This window comes from Prosopis cineraria, unplaced genomic scaffold, assembly GCF_029017545.1.
Source record: "Prosopis cineraria cultivar Desert tree isolate PC_DT_omini unplaced genomic scaffold, ASM2901754v1 PC13, whole genome shotgun sequence".
NCBI classification, from domain to species: Eukaryota; Viridiplantae; Streptophyta; class Magnoliopsida; order Fabales; family Fabaceae; genus Prosopis; species Prosopis cineraria.
The window spans coordinates 37,313,260-37,328,365 of NW_026555344.1; the positions used below are offsets into that span (position 1 = coordinate 37,313,260).

At 29.5% G+C, this 15,106-nt stretch overlaps 1 protein-coding gene across 1 annotated transcript; it reads right to left on the reverse strand.

The window, feature by feature from the left end:
- Positions 1–11,060: 11,060 nt before the first annotated feature.
- LOC129291844 (protein LURP-one-related 10-like) lies at positions 11,061–12,702 on the reverse strand. Its single transcript, XM_054929395.1, has 3 exons — positions 12,331–12,702; positions 11,646–11,876; positions 11,061–11,366 (listed from the first exon to the last, which is right to left on the reverse strand). Exons 1-3 carry the CDS (start codon positions 12,604–12,606, stop codon positions 11,196–11,198), a joined length of 678 nt encoding a protein of 225 aa, XP_054785370.1. The 5' UTR covers positions 12,607–12,702; the 3' UTR covers positions 11,061–11,195.
- Between the last annotated feature and the right edge of the window lie 2,404 nt (positions 12,703–15,106).

The following is a 15,106-nucleotide window of genomic DNA, read 5'->3' on the forward strand; positions in this document are numbered from 1 at the left end:
GAAGAATGCAGAACCGAGGAAGGTTTAAATAACAAACTTGGAGGGGGTTCCCTGATTTGATTGGAAGGAGAAATTGGGATGTGAGTTGTAAGTAACAAATAGTAATAACGAAACTTATTAAATTACACCCTCCAAAATGACTACACTGAATCTGTTTGGATACTCATTAAAAATTAATTTTAAAATTAAATTATACTTTTATAAAAATTTATTCAAACACCTTCATTTCATAAAATTTATTTAATTTAAAAAACTTTATTTTAGAGAAATTGAAATGTATTCTATTTATAAAACTCAATTTGGCTCCTTTTCTTTATATCATTTATTTACACATTCAAAATTATTTTCAAAAAATCATCCAAACATATTCAATTTATCAAAATCAATTTCTAAAAATTTGTCCAACATCATCATGTTTTAATAATTAATTTTTTCTATAATCAATTTTTTCTAATTAAAATTCAAACACACCCTCTATCGTTACTGATATTACTGATTAGAAGAGAATCTTATTAATGGGATGGGATTCTATATTATTAGACTTAGCAGTGTACGTTTGAAGTTATCATTATAATTTATAAATAATATTATGTTTTTAGTTTTATATCACATCTTATATATAGATTTATATATTATATATTATAGATATGTGTGTGCTTGTTTTAATATACTAAATAAAAAATAGAATCCTCCCAACTAAATTGCCGCATTCATTTTTCTCACTTTCTATATTCAATTAGCAACCAAAAAAAAAAAATTGTCACGTTCAATTTGTGGGTACAATAAATCTGAATCCAGAAAACATAGCTATAGAATTAAAATATAGAGTGTTTATAAAAGGCAAAAAAGCAGCGTGTTTTGTCAGGAAAAAACGCAAGTCAAGAACATTTAGTAAAATAAAAGGTACAAAATTAGATCTTACACAATTGTATTAGAAATTTTAAGAGAACGTAATTGATAACTCAATGTAAAATCAAGCATACAGGTCGGGTTTGGCGAGTTGTCCACTTTTTAGGATGAAAGATTCAAAAAATTTAGTGTAATCAAGCTTTTAAAGTTAACTCATTTTAGCCCCATACAGACAAGCTCGAACAGCGTATTTAAGTATATTTTTTATTTTATTCTAAAAAAGAAAATATTTTTTATTTTAAAATTGAATTATACTTTAAAATACATGTTTATACTTTAAAATTAAAATTTATATTATCTTTTTTAATTTTTAAATATTATAGTTTGTATTTTAGAAAAAGAATGTATGATATTATCATATAAAATTTAAACTTTTAAAATAATAATAAAAAAAAAGCTTGTGGACACAATCCAAAACCTATCAATAAGAGCTTTGCTGGAATAAATAATTAATTTTAAGAAAGAATGAGAGAGAGATCCCCTCAACTTATCCCAAGTCCCAAATTTCAAAAAATTGAAAGTTTATTTCTTAAATTTACAATTTTTTTATAATAAATTTATAATTTACTTTTTTAAATTTTAACGGTTGAAAAATAAATAAATCTATTTATTTATTAAAATTTAAAACATAAGCTGCAATTCATCATAATAAAATTATAAAGTTAAGATTTGAATTTGTAAATTCTTGAGATTGGAGACCTGCGATCTAATTTAAAACAATTAGGAACATTTTTATCATTCTCCCTAATTTTAAAGTAACAAGCTTATGGGCCTGAACCAATGTGAGTTGAGTTCGCCCGTTTGCCGGTTTTCTAGCCGAATGAGGGGAGAGTTTATATCAAACTTATTTATAATCTATTTAACACATTCACTTTGTAAGTGGAGTAAAACTTAAAATATCTTTAATTTCAAAATTCTTAAAAGAATATTTCAATAAAAAATTTTAAGGTTCTTTAAACTGTAACTTTTTCCCCGTTAACTGAACTTTTAGTCTGAAACCAGAAAAATCTTCTTCTGCAGAAGCATTGGGTTATTCGAATTTAAATGTTAGCTACTCCATAAATAAAGCACTCATTAAAAAAAAAAAACCGAGTAACCGAACCTTGGACAAATTTCATGTGTCAAAATAAATAATAAATCTACAATTAAAAATAAAATTATTTATGTATTATATTGATTATTCTTTAAAATAATCTAGAATTTTTGCATGTGCAGCTCGAGGGCTGAATTTTAGCTAGGTTCATCTATTGGGATGATCCCGAAACGCATCTCCCTTTGGATTCACTGCATCATAATTGCTTTATTTTTTTTTTTCAATGAAAAGGGACACATAACATAACCATAAACATGTGTTTAAAATAAAATCAAAAGAAAACTTCTTCTCATCATCCACCACCTTAATTAATACAATAAGATGGTGGTTGATCAAAAGTAGTCCTAATACTAAAGTGATCTTAGGCATTAATTACCAGCTAAAATAATTGCTTTAATTGCAGTTAGCTCATGAAAATGCCATGAGCAAAAATATTATCACCGAAATGATCATATGATTAACTCACGTAAAATTTTAAGTATAAAAAAGGCATATATAATTAACAACACGGAAACTTCAATTCCTAAAACAATGACAAACATGTATAGCATCATCATTCCTAACGTCAACGACAATCTGACCTCAAAAGAAGATTCAACACTTCAGGTAGAGATGTGGTGATGTCATGGGGAAAATATCAAATAACATTAAAAAAATTCAATCTCCTGGAAGACGAGTATTGAAAGAGATTAATTCTTGAAAGGGTCAAATTTCTCCCAAGTTGGTCCAAAGCAAATTAAACCATGTGAAATATAAAATTGATCCCCGATAAGAGGATGAAAAATTATAATTGAAGTACATGGCATAAATGATTCTCATACACAAATGCCACGTCATGTCTTTGAGGACGTTGATGTGGGTTAGTAAAATTCAAATTGACTGTACTCTTTAGGGAAGAAATTAGGGAGAATGGCCTTCAGGTCCCTAAAAATAAGAAATTTGTAGAAAGGTCCAATAAAATTTGAAATTATTTTGAGAACTTAACTGCTTTAAAATTATTATGAAAATCCAACTAGCTTTGCAATTATATTTTTGGCAAAATGACTAACTTGCCCTTTCCATAATCAACTTTAGTGACTCTCTTCTTCTCTTTCTTCCTTTCTTCTTCTTCCGTTCTCTTCATTCTCTCTCTTCTGATGGTCATAAATGGGGCTAATGGTGGCGAAATCAAGGCACGTGCACGAGTCTCATATCACCACTTTTCTTTCTCATACTTCCTTTTTTCATCTCAAATCTTGTATTCAATCTTGGAGAGATGATGATTCAGTCCAGAATTATGAAGATGGTAAAGTGGGGGTATTTGGACAAGACTTTGAATTAAAAGTTACCTCTCTCTCTCTCTCTCTCTCATTCACACATTTTGGAGATTGCAAATGTGCGCAGAGAGATGATGGTTGTATTAAAGCTGTGTGAAGTTTTAGGTAGAAAGTCAATTGAGTGAGCCTTTAGTTTGAGACCCATTACTTCATGAAGTGAATTTGTAATTTGCATTATGCACAGGGTGAAAGTTAAGCTCTTTAATTGGATCTGAAATTGCCCGAGAGCCCAAATGAGAAAAACTATAATGTAATGTTGTAAAAACATGAAAATTGTTTTGTCAATACATGCGTTCAACTATATTAATACAAGTTCCCTCCTAATTTTTCCTCCATCCTATTTTTCTACCTATCTGAACTAAGGATAAATCTAAAATTTCTCCCTATGTGAACTAAGGATAAGTCTAAAATATTGATACTTGTTACTTGTCAGACTTATCAAAATATACTAGTGAAGTTTGCTAAGAAGGGGGAATAAAAAAAGGAAACCTTTTCATGTCAATGACTCCACACGGACAATTTTCACACGAGAATTAACAATCTTAGTATAAGGAATTTATAAAAAGAAAAAGTTTTGTCATATTCTTATGCAAACACTATAACAAATTTTGTAAGATTAATTAGTTGTCAATTTGATAATATGAAAGATAAATATGATAATACGAAACATGAATACTAAAAAAAAATCAACTCGATCAAGAATCGTTCTTTTTGAAAATTTTAAATTTTCAAGATTGTTAACTGTTTTTTTGTTAAAATATCAATTTTATTAATCATAAAAAACATGTATTACAATCATTGGCATTAAAGTCAAAAAACACTAAAAAAAAACCTAGAATACAACCTTACAAAAGAAAAGGAAACGGCACAAAGCGAACGGAAAAGCAAATTAAAAGACAAAATAAGGCAAAATTAACAGTTAATAATAGTATATTGGTAGAGGAATTCTTGTAAAAAAGTCATGACAACCAACATTGTCACAAACTAGACATGCATGTGACAGGAGGCGTCTGCATCCATAACAACTAAGGCTAGTCAGTAGGAAACGGAAACGGAGATAAGGATTACGTTATGCATTTTGGCGCCAAAAATAAAGTATTAGAGGCAAAAGGTTGATCTTAGACGACTCTGAAGTCTGATCAATCTTTTAAAAATAGTTTTACAAACTTTTCTTAATTAAGACAATATATATATATATATATATATAATATTACACTAAAAATATTCAATCCCGGCCCAACTATTCTATATATATTTATATATATCAACAATATTCAACCACATCCTATTCTTATCACATGACTTATCCGACATACATTATCATCGCTAAGTTCTATAACCTTTTTTCGTCATCTCTTTAAAAAACAAAATTCAGATGTGGAATGAGACATTTGCCACCAAGCACTTTGGCAAAGAATATGAGCATATATTAGTACCCCTAGTTCCTATGTCTATAGTATAAGACATTTTTTAAGAAATCCTATAACAAAAAATATAATTGGATAGTTTTTGTAATTTTCTTAACCATATACTCAGAGTTTGTTTGGATGACGGGGAAAGTGGAACGAAATTGGAAGAAGAAATTTTCAAAAATAGTAAAAAAAATATTTTTGTTCTAATTTTCTTTTTCCTTATTTTTCTTTCCATCCAAGTAAAAGATTATTTTGTTATTATTTATTTTGAAAAGTGGTCCATTAAAATTTTAATTATCAATATTAAAGTATTTATATACAACATTTAATGAGAATATAATTAAAAAGTATGTTAAAATATTAGAGTATGTTGGCATTCTTAAATCTATATAAAGTGGGCACATATTATTGAGTTGAGTTAGAAAAGTTAATGTGTAATCCTTCATTATTTGGTTCCTGTATAAAGAGGCCACATGTCACCACCCTTAAATTAGTCATGATTTGTTGTCGTATATCTTTCAAGTGGAGGATTATGTTGGCGTAATGTTCAATCATCATCTTTACAAATCTTCATTTTCTTCTTTCTATTCAATTCTTTCTACTGTTAACAAAATATAATCAAATTATAATCGTGAAATAGTTATAAAAGTAATTTCTTTGAGGGGTGAAAAATAAAAAAGAAGCATGGCAGATTGGCCATAATGAATGACATAGGCTCTGTACTAAACGACAATACAATGCAAGTCTGCGAGCGCGCGCGCATATATATGCAACAGTTTGCTATGCATCTGCCTCAATCCCTGGCCTAGATTCGAGACCTATACACAAACTCTATTATCCGTCTCATCCATTTATAATGTATCTGCCCTTGATTCCGTCTCACGTTCACACTTTCTGTTCCCGTGGACTTCATCTTCACTAAGAACATTCCCTCCCAAGCAAGGTATGTAACATTAAATCCATCATTGAATCGATCATGATATTAGATCACGGGTCAACTAATATTGAACTGAGAGTTGGTGACAAACTGATCATGATTAAAATAATATAATTTAAATAAAAAGGCATTGATTGTAAAATCATTCAATTAAATCCAACCGCTTAAAAATCTAATAATAATAAAATACAATATTTTAAATATTTATTATTACAATTACAACTCTTTAATTATTAAAAAATCTAAAACTAATATCCACTAACACTAAAGTCATCATTAACCTCATTCAAATATTCAAGTGTAAAGTAACAATCAGCCAAAATAAAATAAAAAATGCAAAGGGGAGAGGGAAGAGAAGATGAGACACAAGCTACAGAGATTGACCTAATGCAAAGGGAATGCAAGCATAAGCTAGGATGTAAAAGACTTTGATAGTGAAGGTGAGAAGAGAAAGAACATTGATCACGAACACTAGGATGGTTGATTATAGCATCACTTAAGCATGAACTGGGATGTGAAACTCGAGCATCAATTGCCGAGCTAAGCTGTTGAGGTGGGCTGTACATTGTCAACGGTGAGAAGAACTATAACATCTGATTAGATTTATGGCAAGCAAAGGTTTATGGTGAGCAAAAAAGAAGAGACAGAGACAAGAGCGATTGGCTAATTAGGCTAGGGCGAGAGATGAATGTCTACACTGATACACTCTGCTTTGCCTCTAATTTCATTTTTCGTTTTTCATTTCTTCATTCAATTTTAAAATTTGAAAAATTTAAAAAAAATCCCCTAAAATGACATCGTTTTGGGGGTTTTGCAGAAAAAAATAATAACCCAATAACTCAATCAACCTATTGAATTATACCAGGTTAACCTTGGGTTGACTAAGTTACACTGAGTCAGCCACTGAATGGGTTAAGTGAAAACCCAAACTAGTAAAGAGACCAAATTGCTAGCTTATGGGTTGACCAGACCGATTTGGTTCAGGTTTTCATACCATGCTCCCAAGTAACAATCACCACTAACTAACTCGACCGGATATATTTATAAATTGGTAAACCAATCACCTAATTGTCTAATTGATTAAAAAAATTAGTCACTTATGACCCGACTTCAACCCGGTCAAATTCAGCCACTTGGAGGGTTAATGGGTTGACTTGGGTCAGATGTTATTATTTTTATTTTTCATTGTTTTTCCTTTCTTCTTCTAAATATTAAACCTTAAATCAAAAATAAATTTTTAGCTAATAATTTTGATGTTATTGTGTTTTATTATTATCATAAACTTATAATTATTATTTCTATAAGAACATGCATAAGATTTTATGAATAAATTTTTTATTTACTCAAGAATTGATGAATTTTATTTAAATATTACGGTCTTTCATATATATAAATATTTTTGCATATTTAATTAAATTATGTTATTTTAGTTGTGACCAATTTCAAGTTGACCCCTGGTTGGACTACCAACCCTTAAATCACTACTTTGATCAATTCAATGATCGGTCCGGTTTTTAATATACTTTAATCACTGTAAAATGTAAAATTGATCACAGGTCCTATTATTATTTGCCATTTATAAACATTAAACTTATTTCGTATAATCCCCAAAGAAATATATTTAGTTAACTCAGAATCTGTATAAACTATAAATTTTATAATAACTTATATATGGACAACCATGACCGAGAATTTTCACACGACTGTACATATAAAGATGGAGAGATTAGATATATACAAAGCTTCTAAATAAAGTTAGAAATATGCTATGGCCAATAAATACTACTATTCCTCACACATCTAATTACCTTACGGAAATAAAGGAAATATGTTTTTTAGGCCAAACCAAAGAAAAATCATTTAAATTTATTTGAAAATGAAGTAGAACTTTAATTTCATACAAGTGTAAATATTTTTTTTGCATAACTAATGATATTAAATAAGGGTATCTCTTAAATAAACACACAAGTGCCAGAGCTGTTGCGATATGCGATAAATTATCACTAAGGGGTATCTGCCAAATACGAATTACTATATTCATTATGCCACGTTACTTCTGTCATTATATCGTGTGTCTTGTACTTTTTTATAATTTTAAAAATAACCTTGAATATATAATATAGTGAAACTAAACCATATGTACAATTTATGCATATCATCAGGATCATCTTGTTTTATCTTTCATTTTTTGAGAAGAACGAGTCAAAATGGCTGTCAATTTCAACATCATAACTTCATACGGTGATAATGTTTGTGCGCATGTTTGCCGTGTAGGATTTGCACAATTCATTTAGATAATCTTAAATTATTTGATATTATTGAAATCCATTGGGAAGACATCATTTTCAATGAGGAATCAGAATCATCAATCATATTATTGATGAAGATTTAAAAATCAAGTTCGAGAGTGTTCCAAATAAGGCACATAATTGAAATTAGGCTGTTTAAATATGAATCAACCTGAGATAATATGAAAAGCTTCACGTTAAATAAAGTTAACTTTAATACCGAATATAAAATAAAGAGAAAAAAAATCATACACTTAAGTCTTAAATTTTGAGTTAAAATCTGATATACTTCCATTATTGCTCTTGCCATTCCTAATAGTCATACTAAATGGGTATTGAAATATATCAAAGAGCTAACAAATATACATCTAATATGTGCATGCGTGATAACAAAACCAAATAGATAATCATAATTTATTATTTTAATATCTAATAATTTGTGGGCGATTTGTATGTACACATCTAAATATTTTTTAACGATCTAGAGGCATGTTTTATTTTTTATGAGCTCTCCCGAGACCCAACTCATTTAACTTTATTTTACCAAAAAAATGAAAAAAAAAATCTTTAATTCAAGCTTTGGGAAAATTAATGGCATGTTGATCAATGATCAAGAATGGCGAAAGTGAATCTCTTCTTAATTTCATCGTTACTTTTGGATCCTGAAGTGTGCCACATGAATGAAAGAACCCCATAGCATTTGCAGAGGACAAAATCCAAACATAATACCAAAGGAACCTGAAGGTTAGGAGCCAACTACATACTCATTATACATCAAATTGAATTAGATTATATTAAAGTTGTATATTATCTTTTTTTTATTTACATATTTAATTTTAAATATTCATGTTTAGATTATGTCACATTAGGTAGATAAATAAAATTAGAGTTTGAACATAGATTGATTGATGATTGATTCCTGAGGCAGCCAACAATGTTAAATTATTAGAGCCGTCCAGATTCATTTTGTGATAGGAGCCAAAACCAGGCTGCAGGCGCACACCATTTTTGGGAGAATAAAAGTTAAAAAATCTTAAGAGGAATTAAAAACAATTAGGTTTTCAGTAAAAAAATTTAAAAAATAAATTGTAAATATTAATTTAAAATATAATGGCAAATTCAAAACTTCTAATTATAAATAAGATATTTAAATTTTAAATGTAACTCAATTTAAAATTGAGATTTGTTTGCAAATGACTAAATCTATAGCACCTAATTATCATCAATTCCTTCTTTTTGAACACTATTATCTTCTTCCTTAATTTTTTTGGATTTGTGCATCAACTTGTTTTCCTTGTGCATCAATCATTGCACCAATATAATTTATGTGGTAGTGTATATAGACAGTACAAGACTCCAAATATTGACACTGAAGGATTCCACGTATTGACATCAAAGAATCTGGGTCAATTTTCTGTTTTATTTCATTAAAGACATTTAAATCATTTATTGGCCTCAAATATCGACACGGTCGAAGATCAAGTGACCTTGGTCCTTTAATTTAATAAATTCTAGGTATCTTAGAGTAATAAAATTTCTGATGAGGATTTTTAATTTTTGTCAATTTTCTTCCCTTTTGAAATGTTTTCATTTAAACGAGTCATTGTTAGGATTTCGTTTGATAAAAACGGGGAAATTTCGGAAGTCTTGATGGATCAATCAGATCTAAGCTAGAAGATGGAGACACGGACGAGCATGCCCTTATACTCAAATAGTCCAAAAGAATAGATTTAACAAAAGTAATAATATAAATCGTACTCAAGTTTTTTTTTCTTATTTATAAATACATCATAAAATTTTTATTACAAAATTTCTCTTTTTATCATCTATTAAATGTTGGAAAGAAAAACATATTATTAAAGTATGTATATTGAAAAGTTAATAATTTATTAACTTTTTAAAAAGAGTTAAAGAATTTTAAAGTTTTTTAATTTTAATTAAATATATTGAAATTAATTTGTAAATGAAATTAAAAAATAATAATTTGTTATTTCAATTCAGCCAGAGTTAGTGGGGAGATTTTTTTCGTTGAACCTCCCCACACACCCCCTCCAAAAACATAGAAGAAGTTTTTGGACTTTCTGCTCCTATAAACTTATTCACTTTGGGCTTGCCCTTACTAAGAGGTCCCAAAAAAAAAAAGTTGTAAAAGCTTTGCAAAGGTTTTTTCCAAGCCGGCTTTTGTTTTCAGATCAAAAGGTATTTTTACTAATAAATTATTTCCTCACGAGTATTCCATAAATTATTCATTGGAGAAATGTGCTCTTCAAGTATCAAAATCTTTGCAATGTTACTTTTAAACTAATAAATATTAGTTTTAGATTGATTTTAAGTAACAGGTTATTTTTACCCGTAAAATATCGACAGAGGAGTAATTGACATGCTAAAGTTCAATAAAGCGGGGAAATTTACAACCATTTTTTAACCAAAGAATTTTGCATCATTTAAGCTGCAATATGACTTAAAAGTCAGTCAGTTTGCACTAACGATCATCGAAGTGTATTGTTAAATGTCATGTTTATCTACATTGTCACATATTGTATAGGCATCCGTTTTTTGAGATTGTCAATTTGAGATACGTAATATTGACAAATTTTTAATTAATCCTTTAAAATCCATCGATCATCATCCTTCACGCAATATTCTTTATAAAAACCAGCGAAAATATTTTAATTTCTAAAAATGCCATCCCCCCATCACTCTTGTTATCAATCTCTTCTCAACTTCTTTAGAGTAATTTTGACGAATTACTAAAAAAAATTTGCCCCTTGTTAATTACTTTGACTTAATTACTCCTTCCATTTAAAAATATAAGATATTTTTTAAGAATTAAATATTAAAAAATATAAAGTATTTTTAATTTTTTAAAATATAATCATTGTTTTTTTTTAAAAAAATACACCTATTCATAATGACTTTATATTTATTATAAGATATTTGATAAAGGTAAATAAAAAAAAGATAGGGTCAATTTAAAAATAACTAATTACTTTATTGAGAAGTGAGATTCAATTAAAAACGCTTTATATTTTTAAATGGATGAAGTACTTTTTTAGATTTATGTAAATAACAGATTCTGATAATAAGAATAAGAAGAGGTAGTAGTACGTATAAAGCAATATATAACACAAGGCCCAGCTAACGGCTACAACATATGTTCATTATACAATAATGTCCCAGAACAGAATAAAATAAAATAAAATAGAACTCAGATCAGCTGGAAATCAACCACAAATTAAACTACATAAGTAACTCATCAGCTATTGATGAATCACTTTTACTGTCCTGATTAATCTCGTCCAGAATTACAATGAGTGCCGCTATGAAAGCATAATCCACGTTGGGGTACACTGTCACCATGAAATTTGTTTTACCAAACATAACACTCTGAACTGTGTGCTTCTTATGCATCTGCAATATAATATTCAATATATATATATATATATATATATTATTCCCATCATAATTGCGCTCCATGTTTTAATATAACAATTCTTTACCTTTAATTATTAAATTTCTTATTTTAAGTATGCTTAAGGATAGTATATTCCATCAAAATAGTTTAAGCCATTTGATTAAATATTTTTTAAGCTTATATATTTATAATCTATCTTTTAATCTTTGAATGTGAGGCTTCTTTATGTTTTAATAATAATTACAAGATATAAAAAGATTTAAAAATTTAAATACCTGTGCAACAATTGTATTGGATTCGCCAGCATAGACAACACAAGATCGCTCGAGCCAGCTTCCTTTGATCTTAAAGTCACAAACTTGTTCTGTGGTGTTAGAAGCCAAGAACACATCTAATTTGGTCCTAACCAATTGGATCAGAGATGATCGCTTCAGAGTAAATATGAGATCCTTCGGGTCGGTGCTATCTCCTCTGAAAGCTTGCCATCGATCATGTACTGTCATTACCTGCACCATCATTCATCATGTTTTGTTTTCAAATATAAAAGAAATTATCATGTGCTTTTTTTATTTTTATTTATAAATAAAACTACAAATTTTAAAAGTATTTATTACGTTTTCTTCAAATTGTCCCTTATAAAATCAATATTTATTTTCACTAAATAAATTTGTTCAGTTAATTACAGCGATAATTCAGTTCAAATTTTTTAATGTCAGATATAATTATTATACTTAATCAACCTTTTTAAACCATATAAATTAATTATTTTTTTCTTTTATTTGAAAAGCGAAGAAGTAATATATATACCAAGAATTGTTAAGAATAGGAAGCCTCATCTAAAAACATCTTAATTCAAAATTTTAAGTTATTAAGTTTAATTTTACCTGCTCCAACAACTTAATAAGAATTGATTGGAAGAAAGAGAAGTTGAGAACGTGGGGTGTGAATACAGTGACAAACCTTCCTGCGCAGAGTGACGACGGGGTTTTGAGCAGCATCAAGTAAGACACGGCGGTCGTGGAGGGTTAGAAGAGAAGCTTGAAGCTTGAAAACAACGTTGCCGTTTATGTCCGTGACGGTGAACTGATCTGCTACCGTCAGCACCTTTCTAACAATTGCTAGGTCCACCGGATACGGACAACAGTACTGTGGTCCGATCACGGCCATGACCGTCGGGTAAGGCGGTGCGGAAGCAGTGGGCACCGCCCCGGAGGCGTACGGCTGTGGGTATTGCATGTCCTCTGATTGGTCAAAGTCTAAAGAAAACCGATGAGATAGGACTAGCTTGTGAAAACAATGGAGCTCTATGTGGTGTGACTTTTGAATATGTGGTGAGAAGATTAAGTCGTTGCCTCGAGCTCTTATATATATATATATATATATACATATATATATATATACATATATATATATATATATATATCTGTATGTTGAAGCTGTACGCGCACAGGAACCAGTGTAGGAAACTGCGGAAGAAGAAGAAGGCAACTTATTAGTAATAAGTTATTAGAAGGAGGAACCTTTCGTACGCGTCATCGGCCCTGTTTGTTATGCGGAAGCGTACGTCGTCGCCTCTTTAAAGTGTAAAATTATTCATTTGTCAATAATTTGACCTTACAATATGTCAAACTTTATCATCATCAACTATTTTTTGTGGATGGTTTTTTTAAGGGGGTGGGGGTATTAATTTTAGTATTCGTGTGTTATTTAGATGATGAAGGCATTACTCTTAATTAATACCCCTGTGTTATATTGAGCGTAGGTAAGAACTTGCTTTCAGATTCATAGTGACTATTCGTAAAAAAAACAATCAATCAAGCGTGATGTTGCGAGGCATGTCAAAATGTAGGGTCTCAAAAAGATGAAAGAACCTGACTTTTAATCAGACACGGGGAACTCAAGTTCTCTTACCACAGTTCACCTAAATGTGAGAGAATGTGAAATGAAGAACACTAATGTAGATGCAAAAAAACAGAGATGTATTAATTAAAGAAAAAAGATGGTGAGCTTTGCCGACCATACAACAAAAAGTAAAGACTAAAGCTACATGATAAAAAAAACAAAGTAACAGACGTAAAGTTTAAGAATGGTAGTTTGTTGATACTAATAATGACTGTTGAGAGAGAACTCCTCTATTTATAGATGATCCTGACTTGATACCTAAGCCCCATGATCGCCACTTTTCTTGAACTTAGGAAGTACTTCCTTCTTCATGTTCACTCATCATAGTTGATGGTCTTGATTTAATGGTTAAGACTTCATAAATATATTTTTTTATATAATTATTTAAAATCAATTAAGTTAAGTTAGGCCAGGGTCTCTAAATTCACAATTTGGGTGTAAACATGACTTAATTTTATTACGTGTAATTTAGATAGCATCTTCTTAGTTTTCGTGTCTTTATTGGCTTTTAGTACATTCCAAATTAAAAAACAAAAGGCCGTAGGAAGCCATTCAAGCGAAAATGCTGTAAAATGTTTGGAGAACGCATTGGCATAACATGTCTTTTTTTGGATTAGGTAAATTGTTTTGTTTATAGTATAATATTTAAAATTTTTAATTTAGTTTATTATGTTCTCTGGATCACATTACATTATTTTTAATGGTGTCGTGGGACCATTGGTATCCGTTAGTGTTCGATTTTATGTGTCTTTAAAATTTTTATTTGATTTTTTTATTTTGTTGCAAATGACAATTGTAATTAACACATATCTACTCATATTTACGATCATGGTTGTCAAACTTTTAAATTGACTCTTTGAGTTTATCATTTTTATATTTTTTATTTATTAAATTATGTTAACTCACTCATAAATTTGGATTAGATAAAATTCAGTTAAACTCACTAGTTAATTCTTTAAATGTATCATTTTTATGTTTCTACTTTTACAAAATTATATCAATTTATTCATAAATTTAGATTAAATGTAATTGATTAATGTAATGACCCTTAATTTTAAATTAAATATATTCCCTTCCAATTGATAATTAATTAATTAATTAATTTTAATTTTATGATAAAGAAAGAGCAGTGGTATATTAGAATTTATACTGAATATTTATATAGAGGTCTAGAGTTTAAATTTTACTTTAACCAAATGTTAGCTTATTTTTATTTATATGGAAAAGTATTAAAGAGTCCTTGCCTTTTATTATAGAAATATTATAATAACAAAAATTAATAGGGTCTTCTTTTGAAATTTTCTCAATAAGCTTTGGTTCTTGTTTTGTAAATTTTCCCATAAGCTTATTATCTAACTTTCTTTGGATCTTCTTAGTCGATACAGTAGGCAAAAGAGAGAGGGAGAGCTCACGAATTTTTTTCTATTTTCCTCTCCTTTTTCTGATCGTGTTTTAGGACTAGAGAAGTCTGGAAAACTCTACCCATTTCTTCTATCTTCTCCTTCTCCCCTGCCATCTCCAACTGCTTGAGGTGCATGAGTGAGAGAGAGAGTTTCGGCCATCGTTGCATAGGCTTCGAGTCACCATCTCTCCTCCTTCTCTTTCTTCAATTCCATTCTAAGTTGCAGAGAGGGCTAAAGATTAAAACTCTGGACTTTTCTGTCATGTGCTCTCTGACTCTACCTCTCTCTCTCTGCTATCATACCCTTATCGCTGGTGAAATAGGAGCCTGTTACTCTCGTGTGATGCTCAGGTACTCAGTCATGCTCCCTATCTCTGTCCTCCTCGTTTGTTGCTATCTTCACTGTCCTTTTTCACATCACTGATTGGCGAG

Coding starts and splice junctions, on each gene's coding strand:
- LOC129291844 (XM_054929395.1), bottom strand. CDS start 12,606: ATGCAATACCCACAGCCGTACGCCTCCGGGGCGGTGCCCACTGCTTCC. Junction 11,877..12,330: donor TCGTCACTCTGCGCAGGAAG/GTTTGTCACTGT, acceptor ATGATGGTGCAG/GTAATGACAGTACATGATCG. Junction 11,367..11,645: donor CCAATACAATTGTTGCACAG/GTATTTAAATTT, acceptor ATTATATTGCAG/ATGCATAAGAAGCACACAGT.